At 33.9% G+C, this 16,176-nt stretch overlaps 1 protein-coding gene across 7 annotated transcripts in view; it reads right to left on the bottom strand.

The window, feature by feature from the left end:
• EPHA6 (EPH receptor A6) overlaps positions 1-16,176 on the bottom strand; it is an 858,920-nt gene that overhangs the window by 99,362 nt on the left and 743,382 nt on the right. For all 7 annotated transcript variants that reach the window (XM_019448105.2, XM_019448107.2, XM_019448106.2 and 4 more), the window contains one exon: positions 6,276-6,485. In XM_019448105.2, coding sequence (XP_019303650.1) covers positions 6,276-6,485 — 210 coding nt within the window. The remainder of the gene's footprint in view (positions 1-6,275; positions 6,486-16,176) is intronic.

Genomic DNA, 16,176 nt, shown 5'->3' with positions numbered 1-16,176 from the left:
TAAGGTTGGCATGTAAACAAAAGGCCTCAGTCCTTGTCTAGATCCCATTTTGGGGCATTTTTGTCCTAGCTTTAGCCCCCATGCACATTTCTTGGTTTTCATTAAATTATCAGTTCTCAAGGTCCCTTTGCAAAGGCTTGATGTATTTTAGCACAGGGCTTACCAGGAAATTCTCCTACTGCTACTGGCACCTTTAGTTCTGCATTGCCCCTTCTTGGTGTCTGCACACTTATTGGTTTTATTATGTTTTACTCTATTTGGTTACTCTTGTTCCCCTCTCTGTGTTATCATTTATCCATGCTCAAGAATCCCTTGATTTTTGGTTATTGGCTCTCCAAAGGAATAGGACCTTGAATGTGGTAACTCTATAATAAATTCCGTGGAGTACATGCTGAATGAATAGGTCTTAGATCTGAAGCAGAACATCAAAACATTCTTAAGTTATAGGAAGACATACTAAAATTTCTACTTGTATTTGTCATAACTCTCATTCCTTTATTTACTTTAGTGTTTTATAATGTAGATAATATGGTCTTATATACTACATGTATATATCTTCTTCTTTTTTTTTACACGTATATATCTTCTAAATAAGGCACTAGAATAATTGTTACTAGTTGTTGGCAAAGTAATCTCTCTTGTCACATCTCTTTCTGGTCTGGTCACACTGACTCCAATGGCCATTCTGCTCATCTGCTACATACTGATCAGTAAGTTCAGTGCGATGGTCAGTACTGGAATCACACGGGTCACTCTATCTTTCCAGCCTGTCTGTTTACCAGTTCTTACTGCTCTTTGCTGTGGTATGTGGCTCTCTAAATTGGTAAAGTCATCTTAATGGAAAATGTCTATTTATTCTGCTCCTATTTTGATTAGGAAGGGATAGTTTCCATGTAGCATACTTATATTCCAAGAATTGTTTTCCTGAAGATTACAAAAAAATACTCATCTATGATGTTTTCCTGTTTTTTTTAAATTTTAATTTATTTTAATGTTTTTTTTCAGAGAGAAAGAGAAAGAGAGAGAGAGAGTGCGCGCGTGCGTGCTCACGCGCAAATGGGGGAAGGGCAGAGAGAGAGGGAGACACAGAATCTGAAACAAGCTCCAGGCTCTGAGCTGTCAGCACAGAGCCCAATGGATGCAGGGCTCAAACTCACAAACTGAGAGATCATGACCTGAGCTGAAGTTGCACAGCCTAACCGACTGAACCACCCAGCTGCCCCTGTTTTTAAAACACTTCACAAGCCTTCCTTTCCGAATACTTCTGATGTTGATTATAAAAACATTTATAAATAATAAGGAAGTAACAATTATAGTTACACATAAGAGAAAAAAATAAAAATCATTTAAGGTAAAAGATATATTCTATGAAAGTTATATACAGGTAACACTTAAAAAAATAAAATCATATTTTAAAAAATGTATCAATGGAGCATGCTCTTTAAAGTTATTTTCATGTAAATGTTTTTATAAAACAAAGAATAACTTCATATAAATAACCATCCTTCTCCTGTATTTTATTATACAGGATGTGCTTGAGTTTAGGTATATCTTCACTAGGCAGTAAAGTTTTCTAAGAATCTCATTCCTTTTAATAGGAAATGCAGAAAGAATTTGGGGACTAAGTAATTTATATAAAGTCCTAAAAATTTGACATGCAATTGCAACAGAATGCCAATGCTCAATCTCACGTTACCCTGACGACTTTGAAACAGAGTGCCTGTGACCCTTTACTATAATTTTGCTTTGTAATCTAATGCCGTTAACGGCCATCTCTAATATTCTCTGTCTTGATTAATGTTGTCGCCATTCAACTAGTTGTTCAATCTAGAATTATTGGTGTCATTTTTAAATCCTTCTTCCTCCTTATAATTCATATCTAATTAGTTACTGAGTCTTGTAAATTGTATCATCATCATAATAATTTTCAATTCTCTACTCTGCTCTTTATTCCAATTGCTACTGCCCTAATTAAAGCCATATGGCCTTTCTGGTCTACAGCAATAATGCCTTAACTTGTTTCCTATAACCAGTCTCCCTGTCCTTCAATCCTTCCTTCCTTCACACTGTTGTCAATAATCTCATAAGACATACATGTATTTTGTTATTCCCCTATTTAAATAAATCAGTGTCTCTCTTAATTTTAATAGAAAACCTTCAAATTTTTGAAGTGCCACCCACCTACCTTCACAATTATTCCTAAGAAACCTGAGTTGTCCACTGCTCCTCTCCATTCTAAACTGTCCACATTTCCATCAACACATCCATTCACTTCCACAAATTTCCATATCTTTTTCCTCTTTTTGTTTCCTCTATCTCAATTCCCCAACAATCTGCCTAGTGAAATTTTTTAACATTTGGTTCAAATTCTAATTTTTTGTAAAGTCTTCTCCAGAATTCTGCTTTTTGGTACTTCCATATTTCTTTTTAGACCTATATGTCAACAATTAATGCTCTGAATAACAAGAAAGCATGAGTCTACCCTGTAAAAGGGTAAACTCTTTGAAGGCAAGAATGCTAGTGTTTTACTTGAAAATGGTCATATTCATTATAAAGTGAGGTAATCAGTATGGTATTTCGTACTCCAGGAGCCTTTGAAGAGTTAGGTATTTCTGAGATTAAAAAAAAAAGTCCTTAATCACAATCCCTTCAACAATGATGTTGGAAAACCTGAACAGCTACATGCAAAAGAGTGAAACTGGACCATTTTCTTACACCATACATAAAATAAACTTAAAATGGCTTAAAGACTTAAATGTGAGATCTGAAACCATAAAAATACTAGAAGAGAGCACAGATATAATTCTTTGGCATTGGCCACAGCAACATTTTTCTAGATATGTCTCCCAAGGCAACGGAAACAAAAGCAAAATTAAACTATTGGGACTATATCAAAATAAAAAGCTACTGCACAGTAAAGGGAATAATCAACAAAACAAAAATACAGCCTACTGAGTGGGAGAAGATATTTTCAAATGATATGTCTGATAAGGGGTTAGTTTCCAAAATATATAAAAAACTTAAAGGACTCAACATCTAAAAAAAAAAACCCAAATAATCCAATTAAAAATGGGTAGAAGACATGAACAGACATTTCTCCAAAGAAGATATACAGATGGCCAACAGACACGTTAAAACATACTCTACATCATTCATCATCAGGGAAATGCAAATCAAAACCATAATAAGATCACCTCACAACTATCAAAGCGACTAAAATCAAATACACAAGAAACAAATACACAACAATAGGTGTTGGCGAGGATGTGAAGAGAAAGGAACCGTTGTGTACTGTTGGTGGGAATGCAAGTGGTGCAGCCACGGTGGGAAACAGTATGGAGTTTCCTCAAAAAATTAAAAATAGAAATACCATATGATCCAGTAATTTCACTAATGGGTATTTACCCAAAGAATATTAAAACACTAATTTGAAAAGGTATATGAACCCCTGTGTTTACTGCAGCATTAATTAAAATAGCCAAGAAGCAACCCAAGTGTCCAATGGTAGATGAATGGATAAAGAAGGTGTGGTATATACAGACAATGGAATATTACTCAGCCATAAAAAGAAGGAGATCTTGCCATTTGCAACAACATGATGAATCTAGAAGGTATAATGCTAAGTGAAATAAATCAGTCAGAGAAAGACAAATGCCATATGATTTCACTCATATGTGGAATTTAAGAAACAAAGCAAACAAACAAAGGAAAAGAGAAAAAAAAAAACAACAACCAGAGTCTTAACTATAGAGAACAAACTGGTGGTTGTCAAAGGGGAGGTGGCTGGGGGAATGGGTGAAATAGATGAAGGCGATTAAGGGTACACTTATGTGATGAGCCCTGAGTAATGTACAGAATTGTTGAATCACTGTATTGTATACATGAAACTAATATAACACTGTACATTAAACTGGCATTAAAAACAATAAAAAGTACTGAATCACATTATTTATCATTCAACTGATACCTCTTAAATTCAGCAACTTATTTCTTAATTGAGACATAATCTATAGCTTCTAAGAGGCACTTTTGGAGAATTAATATTCTGGTTACCTAACTTGATGTTTAATTCTGTAGTCAGATTAAATTATAATAGCATTGTTCCAGCCTCTAAAATCATGTAAGACAGAAGAACATGCTTGGAATCTGGATTTCAAATCTGACACAATAAAACCTATATATGCTTCAAAATTTGGGGGACCCTGCCAATTTTATTAGCACCTTAAATTTAGTTATGAGCTTCCCATTTTAAAAAGTAGTTAAAATATTATTTAATAAGGATTTCAAATATATCATATAGGCATACAAAGAGTCTAGTAGTTATTTCCTATTTTATTCTTTATTTCCTGTATCATATTGTTCTTTTAGTAGATCACATTTGTTGGAATTTTTATAAATATTATATTGCACAATATTTTTAAAATATTGCAATAATATTGCAATATTATATTGCACAATATTTTTAAAAATGTTTTTAATGTTTATTATTTTTGAGAGAGAGACACAGAGCATGAGGGGGGAGGGGCAGAAAGAGAGGGAGACATAGAATCCAAAGCAAGCTCCAGGCTCCAAGCTGGCAGTATACAGCCTGACATGGGGCTCGAACTCATGGACCAAGAGATCATGACTTGAGCCGAAGTCGGATGCTTAACCGACTGAGCCACCCAGGCACCTCATATATTGCATAGTATTTATATAATAATTTTAAGCACCATTCTCCAAGGTTGAAAATAATACGCATAATAGAAAAATCTTATCTACACTGTTCTGTAACTTGAAAAGTTGCTTCAAGTTATACATCAATAAAAAGAAGAGAAAAGCCTTGAAAAAAAAGAAAAATGTATGACATCTTCCAATTAGAAAATAGAGTTGGAAAATACTGCTTTTAGGGCACCTGGTTGGCTCAGTCAGTTAAGTATCCGACTTCAGTTCAGGTAATGATCTCACAGTTTGTGGTTCTATCCTGACAGCTCAGAGCCTGGAGCCTGCTTTGGCTTCAGTGTCTCCCTCTCTCTCTGCCCCTCCCCCAGTCACACTCTGTCTCCCTCAATCATAAAATAAACATTAAAATTTTTTTGAAAAAAAAAAAGAAAATACTTCATTTTTGAAATGAACAATTTATTTTGAGACATGATAGATTTTTATTTTTATGAAGGCTTTTGGTCAAATTAAAAGATAAATAGATATTGCTACCTTATATGTCAGGCTCTAAGAGATTAATTCATTTTGCTTAGAAAATAATGAAAATATCATCAATAAGGTGATATAGAGCATTTTACACCATAAATATGGTAAGGGCATAATATGTTTCATTCATAATATTAAACTTGCATCCCTTCTGGAGTAATTGAATACACTGATGTTTCAAAAAAACTCATAGAAAATGAGATAAAAGGGAACTAAATAATGGATTTGTCTCTTTTAAAATAATGTGTAAGGTTAGAGAAAAGAGGAGAGGATAAAAACAACTTGAATAATTTTACTGACTTACTTTTCATTGAAGGTGACTGCCAAGTCAATGGTGAAGGTTTTGTTTAAAAAAGAACAACATATAGTATAATTTTACAAATTATTAGGTTTAAGATAGCTGAAGAAAGACTTTGAGCCTGAAATCATTGCAAAAAGGTTGGTGGAATTAACTGGTTTTGGGGCATTCAGAAATGCTTAAACTATTAATGAATTAAGTTGAGATCATATAATCTACAGTGATAGTTTGGTTCTAAAGTTTTAGCCTATTGTTCTTGCTCGCACAATTCCCAAGCATCAGTCAGAAAAAAGTTTAGAGGGTACTTATGTATCTCTAGAGAAACCTATCTTGTTCATCTTTAAGTATGATCAGATCAATCCATAACATTTGTTATGAGGGCAAAAAAAAAGTAATTTCATAACCATTGTTTCTTCACTATCACTGACTTAATTGATTCACCATTGTCCTGTATAGAACTGCATTTAAGAAATAATTATTAAACATCAAAAATGCCTTGGGAAAAGGAAGATTTGTTGTAAAGGCAGTCATGACATGGAACTCAAGCATGATATTAAAGTCCAGTACAATGAAAGAAAAAAAACAGTTAAATATAAGAAGGTGTTTTTGTTTTTGTTTTTAAACCAGGCACTCAGATAAAGCAATTATTTCTCAATTAAATAATGATGTTAAATTGTGAAAATGAGAGGTGTGAGTAGAAAATCAGGAAAGCCAAAAAGGATTATTCTTATAACATTAAAAATAATAAAGGTGAACAACTTATATATTGGAAAAGGACATGCAAACTTACAGTTGTTGTATAAGCAGCCTCTGGATCATCTTCCAGTACCCGGGAGAGACCAAAATCGGAAACTTTGCATACTAAGTTGCTGTTGACCAATATATTCCTAGCTGCTAGATCACGATGAACATAGCCCATATCAGAAAGATACTTCATTCCTGATGCAATGCCTCGGAGCATACCGACCAACTGGATGACTGTGAAATGGCCATCATGTTTCTGAAAGATAATTACAATTGTTTACATTGATTTATTTTAATGTAGCATGTGTGCGTGCATGCATGTGTGCGTACATGTGTGTGTAGCATTAAGTAAAACCCTTGAATTTATTTTACTGGATCCAATAATATAAGCATCAAATTTGCTGATCAAGAAATGTAAGAATTTGTTTGACATTTAAAAGAAAGGAAAAAGTCTAGCTGGAAGTGACAAAGGAGAACAAAGGATAAAAGAGAACCAACCAAATTAACTTCTAGAAAGAAAGATTTCAAAAACTTTAAGAAGAGAGACTGAAGTCAAATTAGGTAGCAGCAATGACTCCCAGAGAATAGAATTTGCTTCCCATAGTTGTGAGTTCGGGTGGGCAGAAGGGTTGCAAAACCCCTTGGTTTGCATAAAAGCTGTGTGATAAACTCAAAATATGAGTAAGAAACGATTACTAGGGAAAAGAAAACTTGTTTGCCCAAACAAGAAACAAGTTTAGGGAAGCTATGGGAAAGAGAGAAAAAAAATACATGCAAACAGAAAATAACGAGATTTTCCAATTCTTTCATTATATAGAGCAAATAGAAAGGAAGTTGTTGGCAACTGACTGAAATCAGGACTATTTTAGTGCCCAGGTGGGAAGATTAAATAAAATCATATGAATAACAAGCCAGGCACAGCACCGGTATGTAGCAGACAATCCCTTGATTGTGCTATTTCTTCTCATTTGATTTAAAAATAACATATGCTTTTTAAAAAAAATTTACATCCAAATTAGTTAGCATATAGTGCAACAATGATTTCAGGAATGTAAGGGGCACTGAGGGATCTACTTCTGAAACATGCTTTTTTAAAAAGGAAAAGAATCTAATTGTCATCCATGTAAGATGTGTGCCTCAGTAAGGCCAGACACAAACAATACTCTAGAAATTAGAGAAAAATAAAATAAAAATATTTTAAGTTTGGAAAATAACGCATATTGCTCTACAAAGTTATTTGGAGATAGTTGTCTTAAAAGGAGTTATAGAGAAACATGAAAAATTCCCAAGTCGGTTTTATATATTAGGTGACATTTATTTATGAATGTTATTAAAATGAATATCTAGTAAGAGACAGATGCATAAATAAGAGTTATCTTAAAATTTGCCAAGTTAAACAAGTTTTAATGGATATCTGATTTAGAACTATAATGTGGATTTAAATACAGGGATGATCTGACCATATCACAGTGACACAGTATCCTATACAATGAGGATTCATTCGTCACTTAAATGAATAAGCTTATACTACAAATGAAATAAACTTTGTCTTTATATCAACTCATCTTCCTGATAGCTCTCTGATAATATCTCCCAACTCAAGTGCAGAGTAAGGAAAAGAACTCTCAAAAGAAACAGTCTATGTAGGAAGAGTATCCATTTAAGCAGGTCCTTCTTTATAATTAATGTATAAAAGATAACCTAGCAAAGAAAATCTTTGGTGTTATTAGCTCTTTATGTTTCCAATCCATCTTCCTAGACAGTGCACTATTAGATGAAATCTGCCTCTTCTATAATGTACACTACCTACCTCTCCTCTATTAGGACTCTCAAAGCCACTGAATAGAATTCAAAGCATAAATTCTTTCAGCCTAGAAAGGATTACACTACATTTAAAGAGGTGGCTCTTTTACCTATTAGAAATGAAGTTGCCTGGTACAGTTCTCATCAATGTAGAATTTCTGCATGGTAGGAAATGTGAATGGACCATCTGAAAACTAAGGAATGCCTCAGTTTTCTTATCTCTACAATGAGAATAGAATAATCTAACTCAGAGGTGCAGTGAGAATCACATATAAAACATATAGCACAGCCCCTGACTTAATTTAATAGTTATTATTTCATAAAACCTTACAGTACTACAATTACATGTATTTCTTATAATTTTAATATAAATTAATATTTAATATAAATATTTAATTTAATATCAGAAATTCTCCTCTTACTTTCCTGAAAAATCAATGGGCAACATACACCCTTACATCATAAAAAGAAATAATTTATTTAATACCAGGTTGAAATTTAATTTCCTATCTTTTCTGAGAGTGACAGAAAGCACCAAGTTATTTCTTTAAAAAAAAAAAGGCTACTTTTTTAGAGCACTTTTAGGTTCACAGCAAAATTAAGAGGAAGAGACAGAGATTTCCTATATATCTTCTGCCCTTTGCACATGCATATGCATAACTTCCCCCAAATCATTCCCCACCAGAATGGTACATTTGATACAATTGATGAACCTATATTGATACATCATGATCATCCAAAATGCATGGTTTGCCTTAGGGTCCTTTCTTTGTATTCTACATTCTATGGGTTTGGACAAATTTATAAAGACATAAACATATTATAGTCTCATACAGAGTATTTCCACTGTCTTAAAAATCCTCTGTGCTTCATCTATTCACCAACACCACCACTCCTCCCTCCCCCATCTCCAAACCTTGGCTACCACTGATCTTTTACTTTCTTCATAGTTTTGCTTTTTCTAGAATGTCATATAGTGGAATCACACAGTAGGCAGTCTTTGCAGATAGGTTTCTTTCACTTCATAATATGCATTTAAGATTCTTCCATGTTTTTCATGGCTTGATGGCTCTATTCTTTTTAGTGCTGAATAAAATTCCTTTGTCTGGATGCGTAACAGTTTCATTTATCCATTCACTTACGAAGGACATCTTCATTGCTTCCAAGTTTTGGCGATTATAAATAAAGCTGCTATAAACATCTGTGTTCATAGCATGTTTATAGTTGCAGGCTTTTATGTGGATGTAAGCTTTAAACTCCTTTGGTTAAGTGCCAGGGAGGGTGACAGCTGGATCATACAGTAAGAATATGTTTAGTTTTGTTAGGAGACCCCAAAGCTATCTTCCAAAATGGCTGTACCGTTTTGCATTCCTACCAGCAATGAATGCATTGCTTCACATCCTTACCAACATTTAGTGTCAGTGTTACCAGTTTGGGCCATTCTAATAGGTGCATAGTGGTACCTCATTATTTCAGTTTGCATTTTCCTGATGACATACAGTGTGAAGCATCCTTTCATAAGCTTATATGCCATCTGTATATCTTTGGTGCCGTTACTGTTAAGGCATTTGGTCCATTTTTAAAATGGCTTGTTTTCTTGTTGTTGAATTTTAAGAGTTCTTTGTATATTTTAGTCAAGTCCTTTATCAGATGTGTCTTTTGCAAATGTTTTCTCCCAGTCTGTGGCTTGTCTTCTCATTCTCTTAACATCATCTATTGCAGAGCATAAGTTTTAAATTTTAATGAAGTCCAGCTCATCAATTATTTTTTTCTTGGATTGTGTCATTGTAGTTGTATCTAAAAAGTGTTTGCCATATCCAATATCATCTAGGTTTTTCTATGTTCTCTTCTAGCATTATTATAATTTTGTGTTTTACATTTAGGTCTGTGATACATTTTGCCTTAATTTTTGTGAAGGGTGTAAGATTCTGTGTTTAGTTCTTTTGTTGTTGATTTTGCTTTTTGTTTGTTTTTATTTTTTGCATGTGGATATCCATTTGTTCCAGCACCACTTATTGAAAAGACAAGTTTTGCTCCATGGTATTGCTTTTTCTCTTTTGTCAAAGACTAGTTGACTATGTTTATTATAGACTTTCTATTCTGTTCCATTGGCCTGTTTGTCTATTCTTTCATCCATATCACAATGTCTGGATTATTGTTTATAAGTCTTGAAGTCAGGTAGTACCAGTCCTTTGAGTTTGTTCTTTTTTGATATTGTGTTATCCATTCTAGGCCTTCTACCACTACATATAAACTTCAGAATCACTTTGTTGATGTCCACAAAATAACTTACTGGGATTTTTATTGGGTTACATTAAAAATATATATCAAGTTGGAAAGAAGTGACATTTAAATAATGCTGAGTTTCCTTAATCATTAACATGGAATATCTCTCCATATGTTTAGTTCTTCTTTGATTTTGTTAATCAGAGTTAAGGTTTTCCTCATACAGATATTGCACATATTTTGTTAGATTTATACCTAAGTTTTTCATTTTGAGGGTGCTAATGTAAATGGTATATGTTTTTAATTTCAAATTCCACTTGTTCATTGCTGATATGTAGGAAAGCAATTGACTTTTATATATTGTCTATTAACTTCGTATTCTTCAACCTTGCAGATTGCAAGGTTTTTTCAGATTTTCTACATAGACAATATGTTATTTGTAATAAGGACGGTTTTATTTTTTCCTTCCTAAGCTGTGTACTTTCCTCACTTTTTCTTGTCTTCTTACGTTAGCTACTACTTCCAGTATGATAGTCAAAAGGAGTAGTGAGAGTGACATACTTGCCTTGTTCCTGATCCTGGTTGGACAACTTTAAGTTTCTCACCATTAAGTATGATAACTATAGGTTTTTTTTTGTAGACAGTTTTTATTAAATTTAAGAACTTTCCTTCTATTTCCAGTTTACTGAAAGTTTTTTTTTTTTAATCATAAACTGGTGTTCGATTTTATCAAGTACCTTTTTCTATTTATGTGATCATGTGATTTTTCTTTTTTAGTCATTTGATGTGATAGATGACATTAGTTGATTTTTGAAAGTTGAACTATTCTTGCACATCAGGGTAAATCCCATTTGGTTGTGGCTGTAATTCTTTTATACAGTGCTGGATTTGATTTGCTAATATTTTTGTTCCAAGTTATTTTTTTTTAATTTTTTTTAATGTTTATTTATTTTTGAGACAGAGAGAGACAGAGCATGAACGGGGGAGGGGCAGAGAGAGAGGGAGACACAGAATCAGAAGCAGGCTCCAGGCTCTGAGCCATCAGCCCAGAGCCCAACGCGGGGCTCGAACTCACGGACCACGAGATCGTGACCTGAGTTGAAGTCGGAGGCTTAACCAACTGAGCCAACCAGGCGCCCCTGTTCCAAGTTATTTTTTAACAGCTTTATTGAAATACGATTCACATACCATATATTTTATATTTTTAAACTATGCAGATTTATCATTTTTAGTGTATTCACAGAGTTAGGGTAACTATCACCATAATCAGCTTTAAAACTTTATAATAATTCCCCAAAGACATTTTATACTCATTGGCAGCCATCCCCCATCTCCTCCAATTTCCCCCACCAGCCCTAGACAACTACTAACCAACTTTCTATCTCTATAGTTTTGCCTATTCTGGGTATTTCATTTAAATGTAACCATAAAGCATGTGGTCTTTTGTGACTTGTATTCTTTCACTTAATATAATCTTTCAAGGTTCACTCAATATTTTATTATTTTTACTGATGTATAATAGTCTATTCATTTTTTAGTACCTCTATCGGTTGATTGGTTGATAAACAGTAGAGTTATTTCCACTTTTTGGCTATCATACAAGATTATATATATATATATATATATATATATATATATATATATATATGGTTACATATATATCCCTCCTTTTTTTTAAGATGAAGGCACTTAAGTTCTATTCTTTTTAGCAAACATCAATTATACTATGCAGTGTTATCAATGATAGTCACTATGTTTGTTATATGTTAGATCCTCAGGACTTACTCTAACAGAATGTGTGCATCCTTTTACAAACCACCCTATTTCCCCTACTTCCCCCACCCTTGGCAACCACTTTTCCACTGTTTCTATAAGTTTTATTTATTACTATTATTATTATTATTATTATTATTATTATTATTTTCCACATATAAGTGATGCCAGCAATATTTGTCTTTCTCTGTCTGACTTATTTCACTTAGCACAGTATCTTTCAGGTTTACCCATGTTGTGGTAAATGGCAGGATTTCCTTTTATTTAAAGGCTGATTAATATTCCATTATATCTTTTCCAGGTTTTCTTAATTCATTCATCCATCAACAGACACTTAGGTCTTAGATTATTTCCATATCTTGGCTGTTGTGAATAATGTTGCAATGAACATGGGAGTGCAGATATCTCTTAGAGATAATGGTTTAATTTCCTTTGGATATATTCCCAAAAGTGGAATGCTGGATCATATGATAGTTCTATTTCTAATTTCTTGAGGACCCTCTATACTGTTTTCCAGATTTTCTGCACCCATTTACATTCCAACCAACAATGTACAATGGTTCCCCATCTTCATATCCTTGTCAGCATTTTTATTTTTATCTTCTTGATAATAGCCATCCTTAGAGATGTGAAGTAATATCTCATTGTGGTTTTGATTTGCATTTCCCTGATGATTAGTGATGTTAACCATCTTTTCATCTACCTGTTGGCTATTTGTATATCTTCTTTGGAAAAATGTCTATTTGGGTCCTTTGCCCATTTTAAAAATCGGGTTATTTGTTTGTTTGTTTACTGTTGAGTTGTATGAGTTCCTTGTATACTTGGGTATTAACCCCTTGTTGAATATACGATTGACAAATGCTTTCTCCCATTCCAGAGGTTACCTTTTCATTTTGTTGATAGTTTCTTTTGATGTGCAGAAACTTTTTAGTTTGGTGTAGTCCCATTTGTCTATTTTACTTTTGTTGTCTTTGCTTTTGGGGTCAATCCAAAAAATCACTGCCAAGACCAAAGTCAAGGGACTTATCCTCTATGTTTTCTTCTAGGAGTTTTATGGTTTCAGGTCTTATGTTCAAGTTTTTAGTCCATTTTGAGTTAATCTTTGTGTATGGCATAATATAGGGGTTCAGTTTCATTCTTTTGAACGTGGCTGTCCAGTTTTCCTAGCACCATTTGTTGAAGAGACTTGTAATTTCCCATTGTTTTTTCTTAGCTCTTTTTCATAAATTAATTGACCATATTTGCATTGGTTTATTTCTGGGCTCTCAATTCTGTTCCATTGATCTATGTGTCTGTTTTTATGCCAGCATCATACTGTTTTTATTACTAGACCTTTGTAATATAGCTTGAAATTAGGAAATGTGATGCCTCCAGCTTTGTTCTTTTTCTCAAGATTGCTTTGCCTTTTGGGGCTCTTTTATGGTTCCATACAAATTTTAGGATTATTTGTTGTAATTTTGTGAAAAATGCCGTTGGAATTTTGATCGGATTGTATGAGTCTGTAGATTGTTTTGGGTAGTATGGACATTTTAAAGATATTACTTCTTCCACTCCATGAGTATTCTGTACAGAATAATTTTCCATTTTTTGGTGTTATCTTCAATTTCTTTTTTCAGTATTTTATAGTTATCAGTGTACAGATCTTTCACTTCTGTGGGTAAACTTATTCCTAATTGTTTTATTCCTTTTCGATAAAATTGTAAATGGGATGTTTTTCTTCATTTCTCTGACAGTGTTTTGTTAGTGTATAGAAATGCAACTAATTTTTGTATATTGATTTTGTATCCTGCAACTTTACTGTATTTATCACTAACAGGTTTTTGGTGGTGTCTTTAGGGTTTTCTGTATATAATATCATGTTACCTGCAAATGGAGACAGTTTGACTTTTTCTTTAATGATTTAGATGCCTTTTATTTCTTTTTCTTGACTAATTGCTTCAGCTAGGACTTCCAATGCTGTGTTGAATAAGAGTGGCAAGAATGGACATCTTTGTCATGTTCCTAATCTTAGAGGAAAAGGTTTCACTTTTTACCATTATGTATGATGTTCACTATGGGTTTCTCATATATGGCCTTCATGACATTGATACTGAATTTTGTCAAATACTTTTTCTGCATATATTGAGATGATCATAGGATTTTTATCCTTCATTTTGTTGATGTGGTATATCACATTGATTGATTTGTGAATGTTGAACGATCCTCGCATCCCTATAATAACTCCCACTTGATCACATTGTATGATCCTTTTAATGCACTGTTGAATTTAGCTGGCTAATATTTTGTTGAAGATTTTTGCATTTATGTTCATCAGGGATATTGGCATGTAGTTTTCTTTTCTTAAAAAAATTTTAATGTTTATTTATTTTTGAGAGAAAGAGAGACAGAGAGAGAGAGAGAGAGAGAGAGAGAGAGAGAGAGAGAGAGAGATACAGAGAGCATGCGGGGAAGGGGCAGAGAGAGAGAGACACACACACACACACACAGAATCCGAAGCAGGCTCCAGGCTCCAAGAGATCAGCACAGAGCCTGACACGGGGCCTGAACTTACGAACTGTGAGCTCATGACCTGAGCTGACATCAGATGCTCAACCGAGTGACCCAGGCGCCCTGTAGCTTTCATTTTTAATTAACATTTAAAAGTAATACTTTTTGCTTATGACCACCAGGAGGCTGAGTTTCCACTCATCTGAGTAGGTATTTTGAGTGTAGTGCTGCTGATGAAATTTAGAGGCTTTTTTTTAAGGAAGAAAAAGATGAATTTTATCCCAGATATTTCACAAGTCTGAGTAATGCGGTGACTTTTTAACTTCTAGACTATGTGTTTCTATTGTATTGTGGAGTCAAATTAGAATTCTAGAAAGCACAAAGGGAAAAGGCAGGCCAAGGAAACAATGCTTCCATTTGGCAAGAATTGTGCTTCTTCCTTGTGAGAAGATAAAATGCTGTGAGAGGGCCATCTGTGTTTTGAAATAGCATTTTCACTTTGTCAGCAAAAATTCACAAAATTGATTAAATATAGCAAAAGTTACTTTCCACAATATATTTGCTTGAAATATTTATACAATTAATATTGTTAATGAAAGAAAATGTGTAGAAAATGTTTGTTAAACTGTTTTTATGATTCCTCTTATTTAGACCCAATATAGGCTATCGAGTTGTCACAAAGAATTTAATTTTTTGCCAGCAGAGGAAGCTTTTGTTTGCCAAAAGAAGAACCATTTTCACATAATCATCCATATCCAAGTTCAGGGAAGTCCAAAATTTGTCAAAACCCAAAAGGGCCTAAAGCAATAGACATCTTTTACTTGAAAGATTTTGAGGTTAAGTCTTATTTAGCACAATATAATTAAGCCAACATTTATTAGGCATTCCAGTTAGCTCTTGATGCATAACAAACTATCCCCAAAACTTAGTAACTTAAAATAATGACAGTCATCTGTTTGGGTCACAAATGTGTAGCGTGGGGGCACCTGGGTGGCTCAGTCAGTTAAGGGTCTGACTCTTGATGGTGGCTCAGGTCATGATCTCATGGTTCATAGGTTCAAGCTCCACATTGTGCTCTGAGCACTGACACTGCAGAGCTTGCTTCCGAGTCTCTCTTTCTCTCCCTCTCTCTTTCCCTCCTCTGCTTGATCTCTCTCAAAATAAATAAATAAATAAATAAATAGATAAATAAATAAATAAATAATTTTTAAAAATCCACTAATGTGCAGCTTGGCTAGGGGTTGGCTCTGACGGTTCATGTCTGTTCAGGAGTCATTAAGTAGGGCAGCTCATCTGGGCCTGGAAACAGTTTCCAAGATGACTCATTCATAAGTCTATCAAGTTTGGGCTGGCCATTGACCAGGAGTTCAAATGAGACTGTAGCTGGGAGCCCTTGGCTCTTCTTTACATGGACCTCTCCGTGGGATAGACTGTGCTTCCTCACAGCATGGTGAATGGGTTCTAAGAATAAATGTTCTAAGACATAGGAAGTGGGAGCTGCCAATTTCTTAATCCTGATACTGGCCCAGAGACTGGTCAAACTATATTTTGTACTTTTCAGTATATAAATCTTGCACTTTTTTTACTAAATGTAATTATTTTATTCTTTTTGATGCTGATGCACATTTATATGCCATAGATCCATAGTTTTCACCAAA

This window comes from Panthera pardus, unplaced genomic scaffold, assembly GCF_024362965.1.
Source record: "Panthera pardus isolate Hobbes unplaced genomic scaffold, ASM2436296v1 HiC_scaffold_16, whole genome shotgun sequence".
Lineage (NCBI taxonomy): Eukaryota > Metazoa > Chordata > Mammalia > Carnivora > Felidae > Panthera > Panthera pardus.
Note: the sequence above shows the minus strand (reverse complement) of the source record. Positions and strands in the feature narration are given on the sequence as shown.